The sequence below is a fragment of the Cavia porcellus genome, unplaced genomic scaffold, assembly GCF_034190915.1.
Source record: "Cavia porcellus strain 051 isolate PalLab524CR breed Dunkin Hartley unplaced genomic scaffold, mCavPor4.1 scaffold_2, whole genome shotgun sequence".
Lineage (NCBI taxonomy): Eukaryota > Metazoa > Chordata > Mammalia > Rodentia > Caviidae > Cavia > Cavia porcellus.
The window spans coordinates 52402171-52425910 of record NW_026947485.1 but is presented as its reverse complement, the minus strand read 5'-3'; the positions used below and the strand labels follow the sequence as shown (position 1 = coordinate 52425910).

At 35.5% G+C, this 23740-nt stretch overlaps 1 protein-coding gene and 1 long non-coding RNA gene across 2 annotated transcripts in view; one reads left to right on the top strand and one right to left on the bottom strand.

Annotated features, from left to right (window-relative positions):
• Mdfic (MyoD family inhibitor domain containing) overlaps positions 1-3732 on the top strand; it is an 81358-nt gene extending 77626 nt beyond the window's left edge. Inside the window, exon 4 of the mRNA XM_013158191.3 lies at positions 943-3732. Coding sequence (XP_013013645.2) covers positions 943-1190 — 248 coding nt within the window. The 3' untranslated portion in view covers positions 1191-3732. The remainder of the gene's footprint in view (positions 1-942) is intronic.
• A 2676-nt stretch (positions 3733-6408) lies between these two features.
• LOC134474334 (uncharacterized) lies at positions 6409-22581 on the bottom strand. Its single transcript, XR_010045118.1, has 3 exons — positions 22481-22581; positions 15488-15622; positions 6409-9144 (listed from the first exon to the last, which is right to left on the bottom strand). It is a non-coding gene; the product is annotated as an uncharacterized LOC134474334 (long non-coding RNA).
• Positions 22582-23740: the final 1159 nt, after the last annotated feature.

The window sequence follows — 23740 nt, the reverse complement described above, 5'->3', positions numbered from 1 at the left end:
CCCTGAAATGTTAAAGAAAATAATTCTAAAATATGGTAGCACTTCTTAGGTAGTGATTTGTTTTCCCACGTTTTTATTGACTAATGAAATTTGGTAAGCACTGTTGTTTAGAGAAACATCAAGAAATAATCAAGACGTAAAGTATAAAGCTCCAGAAGAGGTGGAAAAGTTAGGTTTGTTTATACTTGCTAAAAAGAAATGGGCACAGTTATTCCAGTAATAATAGTTGGACCCAATTACAGATTCCTACTGTTTTTTCATCTGTAATTTTTTGAAATTTCATGAAATTTGATGAAAAATGATTCTTTTGGGAAACATGGATCAACCTGAGTTGATTCCAATTTAACAATTGAATTAATTATTTAACTATGCACAAAGTATTTTTGTTTTTAAATGTTTTGGTAGGGCCCAATCATTTAGAGGAGCCCTGAAATCAAGTTATACAAGTCCAACTTTGTGACTTTGCAAAGTTCTGGGTTTCTATAGCTGGTCCGTGACTTGTTTCTGCCTATGTTCTTTGTTTAAAATTTCATCCCAATATCTCTTTGCTATTTTGTATGGAGCAATTGAGACAAACTTAATAAATGTCACACATTATTTTAGCCCAGTGATAGAGAGGGCAGTAGACTCTAGGAAGGGTAAGTAAGAAACATAGAAAAGAGGTACTCACAGCCAAGGGCTGTCATGCAGTGTCAGAGTAAAAATGTTAAACACATGTGCACAGCTCCTTTTGTTTTTCACTAAAGCAGTATTTACTACTGAAGATGACTTATTTAGGCTTTTACCTCAGCTTGTTTGTGAACTTGCAGCTCATGGAAAGAAACTTCTGAGGCTGCATTCATTTGGGTTGTACGTTTGATCAGTTATTATGCAATTTACTGATGATGTAATTTTGTGCTTCTTTTTCTCACCCATGCTGTCCCCTCACAACTGAAAATGAAGGTTGTTGTGTCCACTGCATCCTGGCGTGCTTGTTCTGTGAATTCCTGACCCTCTGCAATATTGTCCTGGGACAAGCTTCCTGTGGGATCTGCTCGTCGGAAGCCTGCTGCTGCTGCTGTGGTGACGACGTGGGGGACGACTGTAACTGCCCTTGCGACATGGACTGTGGCATCATGGATGCCTGTTGTGAATCATCAGACTGTTTGGAAATCTGTATGGAATGCTGTGGAATTTGTTTTCCTTCATAAATATTTATCTTTTGTTTGTGTTAAAACTGGAGAACATTTTTAAAATTTTCTTAGAAGCGGTTGAAAAACACATGGTAAGATTCTGTTGAAACAAGTCAGTATTTGCACTGTTCACTCATTTTTTCCATAATCCCTTTTTTTTCACCAATCTACATGGTTTAATATGTGAAAGTTTAACTACCTTTGCTGTTTTTTGAAACTTCTTAATGAATTGTACTAACTGAAATACATTTTGATACACACAAAACACACCAAAAAAATTTTTTTTTTCTTTGTCTTTTTGAGGCAGGGTCTCACTACGCAGTACAGGCTGGCCTTAGACTCACTCCAAGCTGGTCTCGAACTTGCAACGCTTCTCCTGCCTCAGCCTCCCGAGTGCTGGGGTTACTGGCATGAGCCTTTCTATTGATGTTTCTGTTCTTCTAACCATTCCCAGAAGTAAATTGCTCCAAATATGTTACTTCTCAGTGGGTATCGAGACCAGACCACTTACTTTTTAATATTTATGTGCTAGATGTTAAAATGAAGCATATTTAGTTTAAACTTTAGGGAACAAACTCATACCATACCTTGACATGCACTGTCACTCTCCATACTCCTTTTCTCTGCCTTCCTTGCTTGCTTAACAGATGCTGAATGCCAGTTCTGGCTGTTTTCTAGTCTAGGCCTCAGGGAACAAACGTCATTCCACCCTTGTTCATAGCAGCATTCAGTGTGGTATAGCCACAGACCATTAAGCAACAGTCTATACCCAAACCCGTAAGTGAGCATTATAAGAGAAAGAAAAAAAAGACCAAGTATAAACAGAGAGGAGCCACTAGAATATTAAGGAAGATATCAGGGAAAATAGGATGGTTGAGCAGACCTCTTAGAATGAGTGCTCCATCTGTACTTAAGTGCATTATTCAGATTTAGGACAAAGTTTTAGGTGCACAGCCTGAATTAGTGTGTAGAAAAATGGCTGCAGCTCCCTGTATTTTGGTTGTAGGAATACAAATTTTTTTAAACTATTATGTAAATTAGCCCAAGTATGCACTTGTATAATTTAAATGTTACAATAAATCTAATACCCTAAAATTAGCGATATTTTGTAGAAATATGGGCTATTTTTATAAATTTAATTTATCAAGAGTTATTTTAATATTAAAATCCCACTATTCTGATTTTGGATTTTTTTTTCAAAGGCTTTTGTTTTGAGAGCTTCATGTCTTCTAGAAGCCTGATGTCATCTGCCTGTTTTGGTCTGTTTCTTAACTATGGTTATACTTCATAAACACAGTTAACCTTGAATGCAAACCTTTCTTTCCAGTGTTGGGGGAACCCTGACATCTACCAGTGTGATCAAATTAAGTATTGCAATTTTAAGTTGCATAAAGCTCGTACGACAGATAATAAAATTCTCTATATGTGAAGATTGGTGGTAACTGCAAAATTAATTATATAGTTACAGAGTCAAAAGTATCCATAGCTTAGGGAAAAAGAACACCTTTTTATCTTATATGTTCTGTGAATTTAATCTCTCAAAAATTGTAGTTCAGTTTTATTATTATTATTCCTTGTAGAAATTTTGAAACTAGGGTTAACAGTTATTTTCAGTTTTACTGGATGATTATCAAACTGATAAATAGCAATAAAGTTATATGTTTAGGGATCCTTTAGGAAACCTAAACTTATAAGCAATTTTTAAAACCTGAATCGTGTAAAACCTATGGTTTTCTTTTGAGATGAAACCTAGTTTCCAGTTATACTATTATTTAAGGGCTTAAAACAAGAAAAAACATTAGGAAACTCTCAAATTAGTCTTTTAATGCTATTTACATATACATTTATACACCTCCTTAAAATTATTGGGTTTAAATACAGTTCTAAAGCATGCACACACACACAGTCTTTAAATTACTAGACTTAAACACACTTCCTGTAAACAGCTTTTTTTCTCTTCCTCTTCCAAAGAGCATCTTTGATTTGTTACATAAAATAGGATGAGAATCTCAGTATTCACATATACTCAAAATTAACCTATGCTTGTATATTAGGATATAAGAATAGCATCTACTCATAGACCCATAGAACTTGCTAATGATCTGGAATTGCTAGAAATTTGACCTTTTGTCTGCAGAAATTTTCAACTAAGTGGTTTTTCTGATATTTAAATATATGCTTCTGTTATTTGCAATGAAATTATTAACACATTTTAAATAATGTTTTTCTGTAATAGAACATTAATGAATACCAGAATTTTATTTTCATACTTACACACCTAATACTCTTCTTGATTTGACTACTTCAGGCAGTCATTCCATAAAGAATCTTGCATAATTAAACAGTTAAAGCATAAAAGTAGGCAAATGTGAAAATAGTTTCAATATATTTTAAAATTTCTGTATGTTAAACGTTTTATTGATTTATGTGACCATGATAGCTAAGTGCTATAGTTTTGCAGTTATGTATTTTGCCTCTTTTTAAATGTGGAAACTTGATTTTAAATATTTTCAAACTGGACCTGTATTATCATGAATATATTTTAAAATTTTAAAAACGACTTTTTTGTTGTGTGTCTTATTGTACTTCCATATCTAATTGACATAGTATTTGGCTTGTATTTGGATTAATTTAACAATTGTTTATAACCTCAGATTTTTCTTTATTTCTTACTCCTATTACATCCCCTTCTGGAGATTACCCATTTCCTTATGCAGTGCCCACAAGTGAATTGTGGAGAGAAGAACTGAAGAGATAGAACATTTTATAAATGAAAATCATAGTTGATATATGGTATCAAAATGCAATGCTCTTTCAAAAACTCACATATGTCAAAATACTAACTTCGTACCTTTTTAGTAGATTGATTTCATTTATTTACTTTGAGAAATTTTTTTGTCAAATAGAAGACAGCTTCTTTGAAGGTAAGCAGAAGGAGTATGTGAGAGAAAGGACAGACAGCTACTCTGGAGGAGTACAGAGTATTCAAAAGTGAATAATTTGAGAATTATATCTTAACATAATAATTTCATTTATTTACTTTGAGAATTATATCTTACAAAATTAAGCAAATCTTTATGCTGGGATTGATCATCAAGCAAAAAGTGCTCAGATGTATGAAATGGATATTAAATCTAGAAAATGTTACTTTCACTGAAAAGTAAATCATCAGAAGTATTTCCAGGTATTATTTTTAGTGGCACGATTTTTCAAAATATTTTGAGTTAGTAATTAGCATACAACAGTAGAACTCTTTCAAAAAAGGCTGTATTTGGAAAAATAATCATTTTGTTTTGTGCTCTTCCAACATTATTATCTGTATCCATTTTCTCCACCTGAACACTCAGTGTTATTTGTATAGTTCAAGGAGTAACCAAGGCAACCTGATGTACTGGTTTTCCATTCTTCATCCACAGAAACTCTTTCAGTATCCTAGATTCTAATGTTCTCAGTGTTAAACGTTACTGCCTGGCACAACAAAGATTTGAGCACAAGGCCTTAATGGTTTGCCTTCTTTAAAGGTAGTTAAATGCTTTAATTTACCCATCTTCCTAATGAACAATTCACTTATGAATAAGATTATTTTTGAAATTATTCAACACCTTTACATCCATTCCCTGTTGGATTGCTAGAGCTATGCAGAGATACAAAGTAAAATTTCATCAAAGACTGTGATACCCATTTTTATCTTCTGTTTATACCAGTATAGTAAAGCTTACCAGTTTCTTTTTAAACCATGTTTAATATATTTACTAGTTTATTCTCACCTTTACTATTTACAGTTTTAATTCAGGATTCAGTATTTTAAGGAAGATATTTCAACTTTTTATCTCTGCGCATCCCTATAACCAAGAAACTTGGAGGAAGTGTTTTCTCTCTGCTTGGCTTGGTACTGGGAGCTTGAAGAAAGTCACATAATCCTCAGAAAGTTGCAACCCACGAAAGAAGTTTGGCCCCTCCCCTGAGAAAATGGATAGCTCCACCAGTCAGGCTCCTGTTATTTACTTACCTATTAAAGATTGCTGTCAGAGGTTTTGGTTAAAATGGGAAGAGTTTGTGAAAAGAGAACAATGTTTTGTTGTTTTCTAATGTGGAGGGCAGGTTTAACAAATGTCATCATGGTGACTAAACGCACTGTCATTTCCACTGCAAACTTTGCAGTGAACAACGGACTCTGCCATTTACTTTAAAAGACTGTGACTCAAAAGATCACACATATGATCAAATTTTAATGAGATCAGTAGATTCTCTGGGGATTAAAAGATTATAAGCAAAGCCTTGGCTCACCTGCCACCTTCCCCTGCCCCAGAAAGTAGAGCCTCTGGGCAAGCTGAAATCTGTACACAATTCTTCATCAACCTGGGGCAGGATGTGTTGTTTTCTGTCAGGGTCATACTGGTGAGTATAAGTGCTTTCTGCCTTCTCACTGAACACTGAACTAATAGTTTTGTTTCTATTGTTTATTGTTTATATCCAGAATCCCTCACTTCATCCTATTAGTGAACCTTAAAAGAGAATCGTTTGTTTGTGAGGTGATTTTGAAGAAATCATTTTAGAAAACTGCCTTTTGACACATTGCCAACCTAGGTTACAGATGTGTGTTAAAGACAAACTAGAGCTTTTGTAATTAGGCATTGTTCTCTTCTAGGCAAGTCTTTTTGTGAAATGTAGTTAAGAATATAATTATTAGGAAAATGGTAAAAAAGAATTGAAACAAATTCTAAGTTTAGCTTGAAAAGTCGAGAAGGTTCTTAAATTCTCTCTGATGCATAAAAGGTAGAAGCAAAGGAATTGCATTCCAAAGCCAAGAAAGAGGGTGTACAAAAGCAGCTGATCCACTTGACATAGTTCATAGCCTTTTGCAAAGGAATAAAAGCCTGTTGAGCAGGGAACCAAAAGATCTCATTATAGAAGGAAGCCAAGCCATATTAAAGCTTGTGCACTAGTAACTATGTCTAAAAACAGCCTGCTGTTTTATATTGAACCAATACATTTCTTAACTTGGTAGGTTGCAGTGTAAAGATGTACAGAGCCTGTCTGCTGGATGCTATGCCAATTACAGATGTGGCAGAGTGGTGTCAAACACCTACAAACACTTAGTATCGCACACAATCTTAGAGTGAAACAAAAGGAGTTTTGAAATGTCACCTCAAAACCTAGAAAGCACAGTTCATCTTGTGTGTCTGACTCTGGGAGTTTTCAAATCACCTTTATTATATAATTTAATGTGGACGTCATAGGATCCCTCACTCGGAATGCACAATTCTTTCAAGGGCATGAATAGTGCCTGAGAGAGGAGAGTATCTTTCAAAGTAATACCTTCAGATGACAAGGCATCTCTGATCAACCCTGCAGAAACTGCATTATATTGGCATTGAGGTGCAGGAAAAGTGAACTACCCAAGAATACATATTATATTAGGTTTTCTTAGATCATCAGAAAGAATAATTGGGCATATTTACGCAATTACATTTCAGTAAACTATTATGCCAGTTTATAATACATATTCTGGCAAAAATACATTAAATTGCAATCCAAAAGCAATTTAGCTGCTGAAGACATTATTTTTTATCTAATTATTCATAAATTAATGAATAAAATTAAATTCCAATCACTGAAGAAAATGAAGCAATGGTGAGAATCAGAACTACAGATTAGTTAAAGCAAAGATCTGCAATGCATAACAGAATTAAAGCATTTCTTTTATTCAAACTCAGTGCTTAAAAAAGAACAAATCCATCATCTTGAAATTTGACTTGTAGCTTGACATTAAAAATAATATGAGTAGAATTTTCAGTGGGGTAAGCACAAAACTAGTTCAAGTTGTGTCACTCTCAATTACAGTACTCAGGAGGTGTACCCATTAAAATTCCCACTTGTGGGTTCCACTCACTATGCAAATGGGGTCATTACCTGGAGAATTTAATTGGTTATGACACTGGGAGTAGGATTTTTCCTTTCAAAATAAACCTACTTACACACATTTCACTAGGAATTTGATTTTTATGTATACTTTGGATTATTTTGTTCTATAAACACCTACTAAAATTAGACTGTTCTTGCATATTTATTTCTTGGGAATAATTCAATGGATACAAATTACTTTGATATGGTTTGTCTATAAGCTAGTGAGAATGAATCTTTTTAATATATTCCTTATCAAAACATTATAAAAGAAGTATATCTTTCAAACAACCTATCACATGTGGATACATTTTCAGTAAAGTCTTTTTTCTAGCATCTAATTATTATTTTCTCTTTCATAAATTTGACTTTTTCTCCATATTGTCACCTTGAAAAAACTTAGAGACCTAACACACTCTCTTAGATGCTTTTCTATGCTTGCACACACACAGACACATATATAATGTTACTGAGACACCATGTCTGTTAACAGAAGGTCTTCGTATTCACTGACAGGACAGAGTGGGGACATTAAGTTCTTTGTCTTAGTCAATATAAGAGATACTTCTTTCATAAGCCATGAAACTCTTGAATTTAAAGTGAAGAAACAACAACTTAGTGTAAAAAGTGCAGGATTAGAGGCATCTGACATGAATTTTTACTGATCATACATATTTCAACTGGGGAAACCTAGATTCTAACAAGAAAATTGGTAATGGCCTAAATTTACAATGAACACTGAAATTACAGAGTGGCTTGGTGTGTGTAATATTAAACTGAGCACCCAGGAATTCAATTCCTACACACAGACACTAATAGCAGTTCCCAGAGTGAACATGAAGCAGAAACATTTGCTATAACTATTAACGGGATAATCTCGGGGAAGCACTAACTGTTCCTTTAAAGAGAAGGGAGTGCAGTCTTCATTTTCATTACTACACCAAGTTGTACAACAGCCAAGGTTTTATCACTAGAGAATATTTTCCCTTTAATGTAAGACAAATATTCTAAAATCAGAGAAAAAGTAATTCCAAGGATATAGGAAAAAAATACTGCAAAATCACAACTGGATCATTGGGCAGAATTTTTAACATCTGTAACGATGGGAAATTTCCCATAGAATATCAAATATGGATCCAAGTCTCTGACATTCGTATTTCTATGATATTTCTAATTGTGCCCAGAGGATAAGAAGGAGTTGGCGCATCCAATAAATATAATGATTTACATGCACGGAGCTCCCTTTGAAGTTAATAGGACCTTTGGAAAGGAGAGTTATGCACCACGAAAGCAAAGTTTAGCGTGAATCTAGGTCTTTCTTTTTAACATCCAGTGGAACTGCCAATTCATTTGGATTTTCTAAGTGCTTATCTATCCCTTGTATATGATGTTTAAGTCGGTTTTGAGTGAAGTGCTACATGTGTAGAGGAAAGATAGTCATAAGGAGAAGCTGTGCCAATTGCCTGGTGCATACTCAAGGACTAGTTTTGTAAGACAGCATCGAAAAGTGGCAGGACTTGACATTTGTAGAGCTTGTTTAACTTTTGAAAAGAAGATCATAGCCACTGTCTTATTTGATCCTCATAAACATCATGATTGTTCCATTTTACAGATGAAAATATTGGGCGAAGTCACTTACATTTACTTCTTAAAAACACTACTAATTTCTGATAGCACTAGGAAATTTTTATTCCTAGACCTTTCCTTTAGATTGATCTATTTCTTATGAAATAACTTATTACTTAATAAAATAAATAGATTTAATCACTGTGTGGTACTTGAAGCTGGTTTGACTGTAAGATCTTATAATGAAAAGTTATAGCCACTTGTGTTACTTATCGATCACATACATTGACCCCAAACCCAGTCAACCCATCATAGGTTACTGTCTTTCACTAGTTAGCACTGGTGCCCATTTTTTTTCCTAGGCAGGTAAGCAGGGAAGAGTTAGATGTTCCTCATAAGACTGTGTGTCACGCATTCTTCATTAACCCTTCTCATTCTGCCTCTGCTTCTTTCTTTGCATTTTGCTTCCTGGTTTTCAGTGGACTTTGGTTGAAGGTAGGCACTAGTGGGAAATAAGAAAGTGAGAAAAAAGTCAAACTATGCATTCCCATTCTGCTCCTTGGTCTCCTTGTTGCTAGAAAGTGGTTTGACTCTTATCCTGTTCCCTCGGGTTTGTTCCCATATGTGGTAGCTCCTGGAGTGTAGCTGCGACTCCCTTCCCCTAGCTCCTCAGGTATGAGGGAAAAACTGGTTTCCCACTCTTTGTAATTCCTGTCGCTTCAGATTCTCTTGTTGGTTTCCTTACAACCCATTTTTCTTCTGCAAACAGTATTTTTTAATTAAGCCCCCTTCAATTAAGCTCTCTGAGTGAGCCAGTGTTCTAAAGAGGTAGTAAGGAAAAATAAGTTTGTACATGTGCAAATGCATGTGCTGTCTGAATCCAATCTTTTTGTTATATTTTTCTAAAATTTAACATCTCTTGGATATTTGTTTCTCTTTACTAGGACAGTGACTTAAATATAGGAAGAAGTACACATGACACTATTAACACTTTCCTGTTTTGGTTCAATGATCACCCATATCCGATGCTATCATTTGACACTGTGGCAAGTAGGGAGTGGTTGAGGCAACCAAAAAGGGTATGCAAAGTTTATGACTGTGTTTACAAGCATAGCTGTGGGGTACCCAGGGGTGACAAAGTTTCCTTTTGTTATAACCTGAAATTAACATCATTATCAACATAGGCAAATGCACAACAAAAATCCCAGTTTGGAAGTTCATCCACCCCAGAAAATGTCATTTTGGATGATTTTATATCTATGTAAAAAACGGTAACAAAACAAGCCAGCATGACAGTGACATATCTCTAGATACCAATACTTCTAACCTAAAGAAGGTCCAGTGTGAAGCCTTAGATTTCAGCTCAATTCTGTTAATAAATGTGTAAGAGTTTAATTGATGCTTCAAATATTCATCCAGTTAGTCAAGAAGTGTCTATTGGTCATTTTTTTTTTTTTTTTTTGGTTAGATTTTTGTGGTGTGGATAATGATAATGGATGTCTCAGTTTGGAGACAGAAAATGTATATTAATTAGAACTTAAAAGTTAGAATAGAAACAGATATAATTGTTATGAGAGTAGAAAGAACAAAGGGAAGAGACTATCTTTGAGAGTGAGGAAGTTTCCCCAGAAGAGGAAACAAACTAGGGTGTGGAGAAAGTTGCCATTCACACATGCCGGCTGAAGCTGCAGGGATGCTGGAAGGGTGGACTGAGGGAGAGATGAGAAGAGAGAGGTGAATTCAGCAAGGGACACCTCAATGCTTCGATGAAGATTTTTTTAAACTCTGTCCTAGAGACTACGTTAAGACTTCAAAGAATTTAATCAAGGATAGAAAAAAATTCAACTTGTATTTGATATACCTTTTAAGGACACAGTATGGATAATGATATAAACTCAGATGAGCAGTCAAAAGAAGGTATGCATTCAACACACACAGAGGTTGGTGACAGACAAGGCACTGGCTCGAGGGACAGACGTGGGCAAGAGGACTGAATGAAGTGCATTTCTGGGAAACAGTTGAAAGACTGTCTCAGGTGAATGGGCATGTTAAATGTGACCACTTATTTACTTGCAAAACCAGCCACGTGAATGATAAATTAAAGTTTGGTCCATGAGAGTTTTAAAAAACATTCATGTTTCTGGTCAAACAAGTCATGTTTTCCACAGCATGATAATGGATTTGAAAGTGCTTTGTAGGTGGTGAAACCAATATTAGAAACCTACATGATAATTCCTATTAGAGTTTATGTGGTGCCATTTGTAGCGTATGTGGTGTACAGGTAGGAGAGTGAAATCATCCAGTTCTCTAGTTTGTCAGTGCAGTATTTAAGCTAGAATGTAGGGGAGAAAAAGAAGAAAAAGAGCAAAGAGACATGGACAAAGAACACCAAGAGTAACCGGCATATGTGAGATGATGAGGTACGTGTTGACTGAGTTAATGAGCACACACACACACACACACACACACACACACACACACTTGCATGTGTGCATATACTTGTAAGAATATATACATGCAAGTGTTTGTGTGTGTGCATGTAAGATATGAGTAATTTTAAAAAGCATAGTGGGATATGTAATAATAAACACACTGAGTGAGGAAAGAATAAATTTCTACCTCTCTGGCTTAACCTTTTGAGCTAAATCGACAAGTCATTAAACATTTACTGGTTACTAACTGATTGGTTAAATGAATAATTATATGACTGGATTAATGAGTAAGTTCAGTTCCCGTCATAAGTCGTAGGCACCATATGACTCAAATCTCTTTGATTGGTCACAGCAGTACTAAAATTAGTAAGTGTGCTTTTCAAAGTTCTATTCTTGCCAGCCTTTTTCTTTTTGTGGCACCTGATTCAAATTCTCAGTTGAGCATGTCCCAGTTTCTGTGTTAGTCTGAGAGGGTGTTTACTGGCCCTGAGAGGTTACCTAATTTGCCTTAAGTTCTGTGCATCACATATTGTGTTTCCTCAAGCCTAATAAAATGTCCAAGCCTGTTTTAACCATTTTATTTTTACATTAAATGACAAAATGGTTATGGCATGAAATTCTGCTTTTTTAAAAAAACAATTACACTAAAATGAAAATACTTAAATTTGCATTGCGAATACTAATGAAATTTCAAGGAGTTCAGTAAGGAAAATTATTAATAATAATAAGGAAAAAGGGCAAAAGGCAGCCACATTTTTTTTTTTTTGGCCTTCGTTATAGAAGCTGATACTTGAAAAGGAATCACAGTATAGTTCACCAGGCAGAAATTCAATTTGCATCTGGACACTGGATAATCAAATAGGATCTGAGGGCTTTTATCTGTTCATGCAAATATTTATTTTGAAATAACTGTTAAAAGTATAAAGGTGAAGTAATGGAAAACTGAACTATAATATGAAAACATAAATGTGCCAGATTCTGCTTTGTTTTTGGTAAACACATCATAAAGCAATTGTCACCTGCTGAGGTTTTTCATTTATTGTAAAGTAAAAAGTTTCCATTCATTTGGATTACATTTTCTTTTAAGTGAAATGTTGTTTAGGTGCTTAGAGCTAAAACAAGATAAATTGTATTGAAGTATGTAGGTGTTATAGACATTGAGGCAAAAGATCATAAGAATGATCTATATAATCATTTCTTTTTTAAAGGAGACCATTTATGTGGGTAAAATGACCATTTCCATGGGGGCAAAGTTAATATCATTATGCTTTCTTAAAGCTGAACAACTGTACAATTTGAAAAACATCAAATTGCATAAATATCTTTAATGAAAAAGTTCATGTTTTCCTACCTTCGTTAGAAAATTCACACTATTTATACGAGGGCAGATCTATCTTCAAATTTTTCTAAATGAAAAGAATGGTGGTAATTACAGGCCAGGTTTTCATTAATAAAGTATTATACTTGCAAGTTTTACAACTAGAGGTAGCAAGGTGGTTGTCATATACTATAATACACACATTTTGATTGTTACAGAGTAGACATCTGCCAGAAACATTTCAGTTTAGCATGATGAATTTACCTTAGCCCTGTCAAGAATCACATTACAATCACATTACAATATTATATGTTGAAAAACAGAAATAAATTTGTTGAGATAGGGTTTCAAATCCCTCGGGATCCTGTCATTTCTGGCATTGTGGCTAGGCACATAGGAGCTCAAGTTACTCAGTGTGGGATTTACCAATAGTGAATGTCACTCATTTAATAAGATTTGCGAAAGAAAAAGATCGGTGACTATGGGTGACTCAAGAAGTTTATCAGCATCACAGCAAGGATTTTAGCATACTCAATTTCCACAAAAGTAAAAGGATATATAAAGCGTAATCCCTTTCCAAACCACTTAAACTTACATGAGAAGTTGCTTATCTGCAGCCTTTTTGTTTTGTTTTGTTTTTGTTAATAGTAAACTTTTCTAAAAGATTTAGTCAAATTTTATTTGCTCTATTTGTCTCAAAATACTATTATACCCCTTGGCCAAATAGTCAAATTTACTCTTTTCTTGTGTGTTAAGTACACAGATACTGAGATGTAGATAGCAAGAGACATAAACAGCAAATTCCTGGAAACTAATTCAGACGTTATTAACATGAACATTTGCAGTGATTTCAGGGGCCAAGCTAGACAGCCGCCTCCTCTACAGTATGCCTTAGGAATATCAGGAAACTTTGCAGTAATTTCTTGAAAGGCCTGGTATTCTATCAAGAATTTACTGCATATTTCAGAAAGATTTTATGGTGTCGACATAACCACATGGTAGGCTTCTTATATCCATAGCAACTTTTAAAGTCTAAGATGTGGAATAAAGACTACTGCCTTAATAATACCTAAGGAGCACATCCATATAGGCGAGACTGTGGGCAAGGTTCACAGTTTAACTACCATAAAAATTAGCTGCCGCTTTCATTTGAGAAATGTGGCAGATAAAAGCAGTTTCAATATTCCACCATTGCATTAATGTAGATGTTGTACAGATACATTAAATTTTGCTCTCTCAACACCGTGCTCTAAGAAACTAGTGAAAGTATTATGTTTGCATGAGACTGATTTGACATGTAGTCTGGGAAATATATAAAATGTTAGATTTTTAGAGGACTTGACTTATGAAAAGTCATATTTGAAAGAGTGTGGAATCAATTCTCAGGGATAGTTTATGGTCTAGAAACTCCTATTGGGAGTGACTAGTAGGGATGTGTGTAATGGGAGAAACTGGTAGGGGTGTGTGTGTGTATTCTAACAAAAGATATATATACTGAACTACACAATACTAAACTTCATCAAGGGAGAATAAAATTACATCATTACTAAGTTTATATTTGCAGCATGTCTAAAATAGTCTAAAAATCATTTTGATCCTATTTTCCAGTTTATATTTTGTGCCTTCTAACTCAGAAATACAGATTTCTACCTTAAACTGGTGAGCTACATATGTGTATGAACACATATAGCTATATATACATATTTGACCATAATGACCTATAAATGACCAGAAATCATTTCAAATTTCTGATGTGAAGAATGTTTGCTAATATTCTGGTATCAGAAGCTGACTATAATATTGACATATGAATTCTAATTCTCACTTCCAAGAAGAGAAACTGATGACAAAATCACTCACATAAACAGAAAACATGGACTGGCAGAGAGCAAATAAATACAGTTATTCTCTACTAAAGAAATATCAGAAACCACTGGCAAAGTATCAAAAGAGGATTCATGGAATATCAAATTGTGATGCAACAGTCTATCACATCACTGCCAAATCATTGCAAAATTTCATGTTAATAGCTTCTGAATTAGTTTCCAAGAATCTGCTGTTTATAACTCTTATTATCTACATTACAGTATCTGTATACTGCACAAGAAAAGAGTAAATTTGACTATTTTGACACGGGGTATAATTGAAAGAATCAAAAAAGAATACTGTACTTGTGGGGAAGATATTCTTTTATTAGGACTGTGGGAGACCCTTTTTCACAGGAATTCAGAAAGGTAAGACATCATAACTAGTCTGTATCCCACCAACTTATCTCCTGTAGTAAAATGAAAAAGGGCTTCAATTTTTGCTATTTACCTGCTATAGTCTTACGAGAGTAATTAACATTATAAATCAGAACTCCTATGAAGTTGCTTGAGTTATGAGGCACATTGAATTTTTTATTGTTGAAAGTTTCAGAGACTTTTTGGCAACATAATCCTGCTACTTCTGGTGTTTTGCCTCTGGCTTTTCATTCAGGTAAATTATGAGACTCTTAAACCAACATTCAATAGTCTTTCTGAGACACAGGCATACCCAGAACACCAAGATTTTCAAAAGGGAAATGATAGTTTATGAAGTGTTTCTAAAAGAGGGAATAATTTTTAAATCACTGAACATTATTGTGTACATCTTGCCTTTATGTGTGCAATAATTTTAAAGAATAATTTGAAATGATGAACTAAACTGATCCGGAGACACTAGTCATTTGTGAAAGGGCAGTGTTGTGTTTGTTTGTTTTGTTTTGTTTTGTTTTTACATTTAGCACTAATGTCCTGGAAATATTTTTTTTTAATAACTTCCTTGTATTTGAACATTGCCCCTATCATCTGTACAGTACCTTTCTTTGCATTTTATCTGTGGACATTTTTCTCCATATGACCTCTGTTTTTACTTTTTTTTTTTGAGACAGAGTCTCACTCTGTAATTCAGGCTGGAGTTTAATTATGTAGCCCAGGTTGCCCTTAAACTCATAGTGATCCTCCTGCCTCAGCCTCCTGAGTGTTGGGATTACAAGTGTGCACCACCATGCCTGGCTTTTACTTTCATATTTAGACCCCATTTTTACTCATCCCTCTTCACTTCTTCCAAATTACCTGGTTCTAAATATAGTGTCCTCAGTCCACCATCTTTTTCCAATGCTTTTGTTCAATGTTCGTGGCCCTCGCGATGTGCTCAGGACCATTGAATTCAGTCTGACATGGCCTTAAGTGGCCCCTTTCTGAAAGGAACTGGGAAGAAAAGATAGATTAGGCTGCCGCATTCATGAAGAGCACAGTAGACTGACGGAATAAAAAGCTGAACAAATCACTAAAAGACATTGTGAGACCACAATGTGAAAACTGTATAGATGTAGGAAGAACAGACATTCTGATAGAAATGTCATTTGAAAGATGATTTCAGGCAGACAGGAAAGAAGAGAGAGGGCTATTCACGCAGGAGGAACAGTACACCATCTATACATCGGCAAACTGGCCAGAAACAGTAATTCCCAGAACAGAGACTGTTCAAGTTGACTGAAAGCAACCTAAACAGGAGGGACCAGATGGAAGATGACGGAACAAGGAACTGTGGATAAACTGTACAAGTTTTATTGGTTTTGTTTTTATTTGTTTTTGCTTTTCATGTCAGGCTGATCGTTCAGATTTCGTCCTAGGTGTAACAATTTTAAGCAGGAAGTGTCAGTTTCAGATTGTGTCTCAGGAGGATACTTTAGGAAAATAGAATAGAAAAACTAAAGAGGACAAAGAAAGAAGACCGAAAGCAAGATGGAATACGACTGAAACTAGTGAGAGGAGAGAGAATGGGTAGAACTCGGGCTGTCAGGGCTGTGCTTACGGGACTGGAGAGAAGTGGGTTGGGAGGTTAGAGTAAGCCCTCCAGAAGTGGACTGATGACCAAAGAGAAGGGACAGGGTCACAGAATATGAGAAAGAAGACAGAACCAAGGCTGTCACCAAAGTTTTTCTTCCTTCTTTTCATTCTTTCTTTTTTATTTTTATTTTTTGTAGGTATCAGAATCGGACTCAGGACTTCATGCTTGCCAGCATGCGCTGTGCCACTAAGCTGTATTCCTGGCCCCTTATATCTATCTATCTATCTAGCTAGCTAGCTAGCTATTTTTTGAGGACCTGCTTCATAATAATGTCGCCAATAAGTGGAGTGTGTTAGGAATGATGTCACCCTTCAATATGGAATTTAAAATGTTCAGGTATTGAACATGAAAATAAAGGAGATTATAAAAGCAATTTGGAGAGTTGTTTCTTTGGGATGGAATTTCCCTCAGAAAGGGTCTGGAGGAACAGCGTGCACTCAGGTTATTTGAGAAGTGATCCTCGGGACCCTACTGACCAGGTAGGACATTGAGGCCAGGTACATTATGGAATATATTAAAGAATGTATTCTACAGAGTTACAGGTGACTGCTTATCTACAGAAAGAGAAAAATAATCGGACACTTGATTTAAAGAGGAGTGGGATAATGACAGCTCTCCTGACTTCAATCTCCAGTGTGCAAAAATAAATAAACAGTGATACTGAAGTCACAATGGGCAGTGGAATTCAATTCTACCAGGGCCCACTTGGAAGACCACAAATTGTTCCCTGGAAATGTGCACACAAAGTACAAGAGGGAAAGATCGTAACACATAAATTCCTACACCAAAGCCCCAAATTGACCCCAAGGATGCAGACATCCCTTAAGTTCAACCAGCACTTAATCTGACCACTTAACTTTCCTAGTCATTTGAGCTACATCTGCTGATACAGAAAACTCACAAGGGATACCTGACTAAGTTTGGTCACACGGCACTGGCCATCTCATTCATAGCTGAATGCAAAGTTGGCATTTGGAAGAAATGAATTAGACTACTAATGTCTGCTCTGAGGAGCACTTACAAGTGCTTGTTGAAGCCACTAGACTTGATAAGATGACTGATACAAACACACATTCCCAATACCTAATGATATGGCCAGGTCTCAGTGTGACTCCATATAAAGTCTGAGATACTTTTGTGTTTATTTCTATAGATGATTTTCTGGGAAATAAGTCCACAACTTTTATCCGACTCTCAAAGGCACTCTGGATCCAGAAAAGTGTGATGAATACAAATTTGGAACAACAGGCATATACCAAAAGAAAAGAAATTTTGGGAGAAGACATTTAAGAGTCAGAAAAATAATTGGAAAAGAGGTAAATGTTCAGGTTTTGCAATCATAATGAATTCCAAAATGCTCTCTAATTCACTGACTGTGTCATTTGAGCAGGTTATCTCGTTCGCTGAGCCTCATTATCCTCTTCTGTAAAATAAATAAAATGTAGATAACACAAGTCACAGTGGTGCGGTGCCCATAAAATAGGAAATGAGGACAAATTATGTAGGATAAAGTAAATGCTCATTAAATGAGGAAGTGTCAGAAAGACAGAAAGATAACCATGGAGACGGTAACACAGCATTCCAGAAAAAAATAAACAAGCAAAGGGGTTCTAATTAGTTGAATAAAAAGAATATTGAAAAGTTTATTAAATTTCGATGACTTTGTCAAGAACAATCAAAATACACAAGATTGGGTGGAAAAGTCAAGAGAGTAGGACATGAGGGGCTGAGACATTTTGAGACCAAAGCGGACTCACAAAAATCATATCTCAAACTTAGCATCAAGCTTTTCATAATACTGTATGAGTAACCTTAATTAAGAAGCACAGGTGAAACAAAGATAGGCCACCCGTGTGGGTTTCCAGGTCTTTCCTCCTATAAAGCATGTAGTATTTCTACCCCAGAATCATAGATTAGACTTTCAAATAAGGACTTGCTGTGCTATGTTACAAAGTCACAGCACCTAAGTTACAAAACATCTCCATTCTACGAAGAACAGAATTTTATAATTTAAGGAGCTGCATTTCATAGACACATAGATCCTAGAATCTCTTACGATAAACTGTCTTTTACTCAGGAAATACTGCTAAGAGAACGCTGTGCATTAAATTTCATTCTCCTAGCGAATACTGTTAGCCATGGAAGTCCAGATGACAAAGAAATTATAATTTTCCATGTAATTTTCCTTATTTTCTTTCACATTGGCACAATTCACCTGGAGATTTAATGAACTCACTACTTGAACCAATTATTTGAACCCCTGTCCTCAATACCCACTGTGCCCCATGCTCTAACCCAGAGATTCAAATACCATTGATAAGCAATCGCCAATAATTATTTGATCTCTATTTTGTCAAAATGTTCGTTAAATATTTACATTCATACTTTGCCTGAATGTTGGATTCAAAACTGGGCTCATGATGTACATAAATATATAAAAAAATACATACCTAGGCATGTATGAATATGTACATAGATTCAAGACTTTTTCCTTAACATACATTTTAGACATTTTACCATATAATTTAAGGGGGTTTCACTTCAACCTTTTAACAATGTTAATGACTTTGAAAGATATGTGTATGCTCTATTTGCAAGTTAAAAGCTTGCAAGTTAAAAGCTGTTCTGCCATATTTCATTGATATTTGTAGAAAGACATATGACTCATGGTTTAGTAATAAAGAATTTTATCACTAACAACTATAGCAATTTATTCAGAGTATCAACATTTGTTCCAGCTCCCTAAATTCTGTTCTCCACAGAGTACATAAAGAGAGACAGTAAATGCTTGCATATGCACAAAATCAGGGTGCTCAAATTTTGGGAACCCAAATCTTTTCTACTGGCAAAAAATAAACAAGATTTGACTTCTGTCCTGAAGGAAAATATTGTGCCTCTTATACCTCAGAGTAAGCAAACATTGTGGTGCAGAGGGAAATTCTATCTCTGTCTTCCCAGTATGTTCACTGCACAAACATCTCGGGGTAACATGGAGCATGGACAGCCAATATCGCAGTTGAGTTTGGGCTTGGCTATAAGTTACCTCCTGCTTGCTGTAATCAAGGTTTGCAAAAAAGAGGTTTAATATAGGTCACATAATTTGTAGAACTATTTTGTAGTATACACCCAAAAGGTCAAAGGCAGAAGAGTACAAGAGATCTTTCCACGTACTAGAAACCCAAAGAATCTAGCTGAGGGTCCGTATCCCATAGCAATGTCCGGCATGAGTCCAGCTGGGGGCCTAGAGCTCCCAGCACTGTCTCATGCAGGTCTGCATCAAGGATATGTACTAGGAAGGCTCCAACACCAGTGGTAGGAGTTAGCAAGTGGAGTTGGCAAGCCTGTGCTAGGAGGGTGAAGGATCTGTCTTGGAGCCAGGAAGCAATACCCAAGGTAAGGACTAGAGCTCCCCCAAAAGAACCGCAGCCATTCTTAGTGACAAGGAGCTTGGCTCCTCTGACAATAAGAACAGTTCATATCAGGAAAGCCAGCATGACGAGCTTCTCCAGGAGAACCAACAGCACTATCTTTCCTTCTAGTTCTCCTTTTGCGCTGTTGTCAACAATCCTCAGGTGGTCCTTCCACACCTGGCCCCAAAATTCTGTTGTAAGAATTAGGATCAGCTCATTATGCATTCTATGATATCTTCATTGAGTTACAGTACATCAGCTTTATGCATCCTGACCTGCATCTGAGATGAGGTCTGATGACTGAACCCAGGGTCGCACCTGCATTTATGGTTTAATGTGTCTTTCTTGTCTCTGCCACAGAACTATGTAACTCTCTTCTAACCCCCTCTTCTTGTACTTTTCTTCTACCTCTTCTTCCTCCTCCTATTGTATTTTGTTTTCCACATTGCTATGTATTTGGAGCAGAGGAAGAGCTCAAAAAATAAACTCACATTGCCATCCTGACTGGAAACAAAGATATTGAAATGCATGGGATGTAATTCAGTCACAAGACAATACTGTGACACCTAAAGGGTTAGAGTTAGTTTGGAGTTTGGTTCTTCAACTTCTCTTTGGAAAGCAAAGGTATACTATTGTTATGAAACTGTTGATTGTATTTCCAACCCCAAACTTTCTTTCATGCCCTAATTATTTGATGGCTTTAAAACATTTCTATGTTTGCCATATATCCAATATTATTTTCAGCTCTACTAAGTTACAGTTACTCAGAATGTTTTCCCAGCTTTCTGAGAACTGGGACAGTGGGGCAGGGAAGATAAGGAATTAGTAGCTTGTAAGTGTACCAGTTTCCAACATTAAAAATTGAAAGCTATTTTTTCAGGCCAATTACAACAATCTCTGGATCAAAATTTTTAAAAATTAAAACAATAAGGAATAACAATGAGATACATCTCAGAATGCAAAAAAAGTTTTCATCATTGGAATTTTGGAAACAAAGAAACCCACTTGTCTTTTAAAAAATATGGTAACTTAAAACACAGAAGCATGGCTTGTAATTTTCTATTGTTTTTTATAAGTGACGTAAATCATAATTCTTTAAAAAAAGATTTCAAAATTTGAGTAGATTCTTAAGCACAATTAATGAAGGGCAATGCAATCAGACCTTGAAGGACTTTCATTTTGAATAATATGTGTTTTTTATTGAGATTATCACTTATCTGGTAAAGTGAACTAAAATTAAATATATATATATAGATAGATAGATATGTACAGATATTTATCTATATATAGGTATATCTATCTATATTCTATAGGTATCTATCTATAGATATATATATAACAAACTTACATAGTCACATAGAAAAAAATTACAGAAATGTCAAAATTATGTCCTTTAGCTAAATGTTTATCTTAAAAGGACTAAAAATCTCTTTCTTGTCTGTTTTTGTGTTTCATAGACGGATAAAAATAATGCCCTTCAGAAGACAAAATCTATTGAGAGATATTTCTAGCAAAGAATCTTTACTGAAATTATGAGATATAAAATTTTTAAGATATAACAGTCAAATGGCTCTTGAGATGTAGCCTCATTCTGATACTTAACCCATATTTTTTTGAATCTTTCAGAACATTGTAGTGTATAGAAGTATAAAATCAAATTTTTGAAAATCACACTGCTGAGAAACAGTTTTGAAAACAAACACAGAAATTTTTCAACTAATTTGTTTTGCAAAGAAAAGACATTTTTAAAAATCTTCAGTTTTAGTAAATAATATCAAGACTTTTGAATGATCTTATAAAATTAATTGATGATCCAATGTTAAAACATAATATAGAAACCAAGTCTTTATTTTTAAGAATATTTCATTCTAGGAAAAAGAGAAAAAGCAAATACACCTGTTTAGATGTCAAGTGGAAAAAAATACAAGGTTAATGGACTAGAACTGCCTGAGTGGGATGATTGGTCATTATACAGAGGGGTAAAAGTAACCTTTCTGCTGTGTTAAACCAGAAGAATGTAAGTGAATAAGCCATTCTGCTTATCTGTCAGAAGAATGTTCCCAGCAGAGTAAAAAGCAAGTGCAAAGGTCCTGAGACAGAGATGCTTAATGTAGTATAAAAACTGTCTGGTGTTTTTCTTGACTGAAGAGAAGTAAACCAAGGAGATACTAACAGGGAAAGACATTAGAAAAATGTCCTTTAAGAACCTCCTGTGCTCAGAGGCAGGCCTTTTGGAAGCTGTTCACCTTAAATTATTGGGGTGCTGTATCTGACTACTGTTAGTAAATGAAGCCTGGTTCCTGACAGGATGATAGGGGTGTGGCCTGAAAGGACACAGTTCCCTCCACAGCTCCTCCCTTCTCTCTCTGCTTCCTACAGGCCATGATATGGTGGGTAGCTGTCCTGTATCAGACCCTTTCACCATGCATTCCTGCCTTGAGCTAGCCAACTGTGGAGTAAAACTCTAAGCCAAAATAAGCCTGTCTTCCTCTGAGTTGTGAGTGTTGGATATTTCATCCCAGGCAGAAGGATAGTGAAGTCTGTGCCTGTCCAGAGATTTTAAGCACTTTGGCTTTAACTTTGAGTTGGACAGGGCATTAAGTAGATTCTGAACTGAGGTGTGTGATATGACTGGCTTTCATCTCCCTCAAAAAAAAAAAAAAAAAACAATTTTTTAAAAAAGTGTGAAAGCAAAGAAAAATTTTAGACTTACTGGAAAGTTGCTGTCCTAGTCCCTTTTATATCACTCTGACCAAAATACCTAACACACATGATGTGAAGAAACAAAGAACTGTTTTGACTCACAATCTCAGAGTTTCAGTTCAGGTTCAAGCTGACTCCGAGGCGAAAGTGGCCTGGTAGAGGAGAGCGAGCACCTCCTGGCAACCAGGAAACACAGACAGGAAGTGACAGAGAGGAAGGTGTGGGAACAGGTTTTACCCTTCAAAGGCACACAGCCAGTGATCTACTTCCTCCACCTAGGCTCGCTCCACTTCCTGTTAGCTCACCTAGCTGCGAGCTTATCTGTGGATCAATCCATTGATACAGTTAGCAGGTTCAAAGTCCAATCACCTCTGCTTGCATCTCAATCAAATCAAATTGAGAACAAATCCTAAACAGCAAGAAATACCAAGGAGAGTTCCAGTTTATCTCTCCCAGTGTCTCTCATTGTTGACATTTTATGTAATGTACTCACCAAAGCTAAATAGCCAAGATTACAAATAGTCACATTTATAGCTATTTGAATTTGGTAAATTTCTCCATTAAGAATGTACTACATCTATTTAAGTTGGTCTGGCTACTCAATCTCCTCTGGTCTGTGACAGCGTTTAGTCCTTCCTAATTTTGTATGACTTTCACAATTTTGAGTAGTAATAACAGATTTTTTGGTAATGTAGTTGATTAGACAAAAGGGAGGATGCTTGGTAGTATGGTCTTTAAAAAAATACTTTAGATTAATGTCATCTGATAAAAAAATAGAAATGGGAGTAGAGAAATTGCATATACTCTTTAGGAATCCTACCAGAGAAATTCTCCAAGAGGAGGTTAGAGATATACAGTCTACATACAGTATTCCTGGGAGTCCACAACAGATTTGTAGTGGGTCCACAAGACAGTTATGCTAAGAGATTGTATATTTCTAGTGCTGAAGCAATGGTAAGTAATGCAAAGTATTTATTTCTTAATGCAAAATATGATGTTGGCACCAAAACTATGCAAGCGGTTGTCTTTTGAATTGGAACAAGCTGATGTTACAAGAAAATGCCATTCTCAGTTAAGAATGTCTTTGACAGAGCAGCAATACTGATTAGATAAGATAAAATCTTGGTACTTTGGCACAAGACTTGTGGTTTGATATAACTGGTAGAACATTTCTGCATGCTTCAGTAGGATGGCTGTCTCGAGGGAAAGCACCTGTATGACCGAGTTATGTGAACAAGTGGTCTTTTTCAAATGTACCAGTTTTACTTGAAGAAATTACTAATAGACAAAGCATAGTTACACTTGAGTATATGGCAGTATCATCTGTAAAATGATTTAAGTAAGTTTGCCATTTCAAAGACT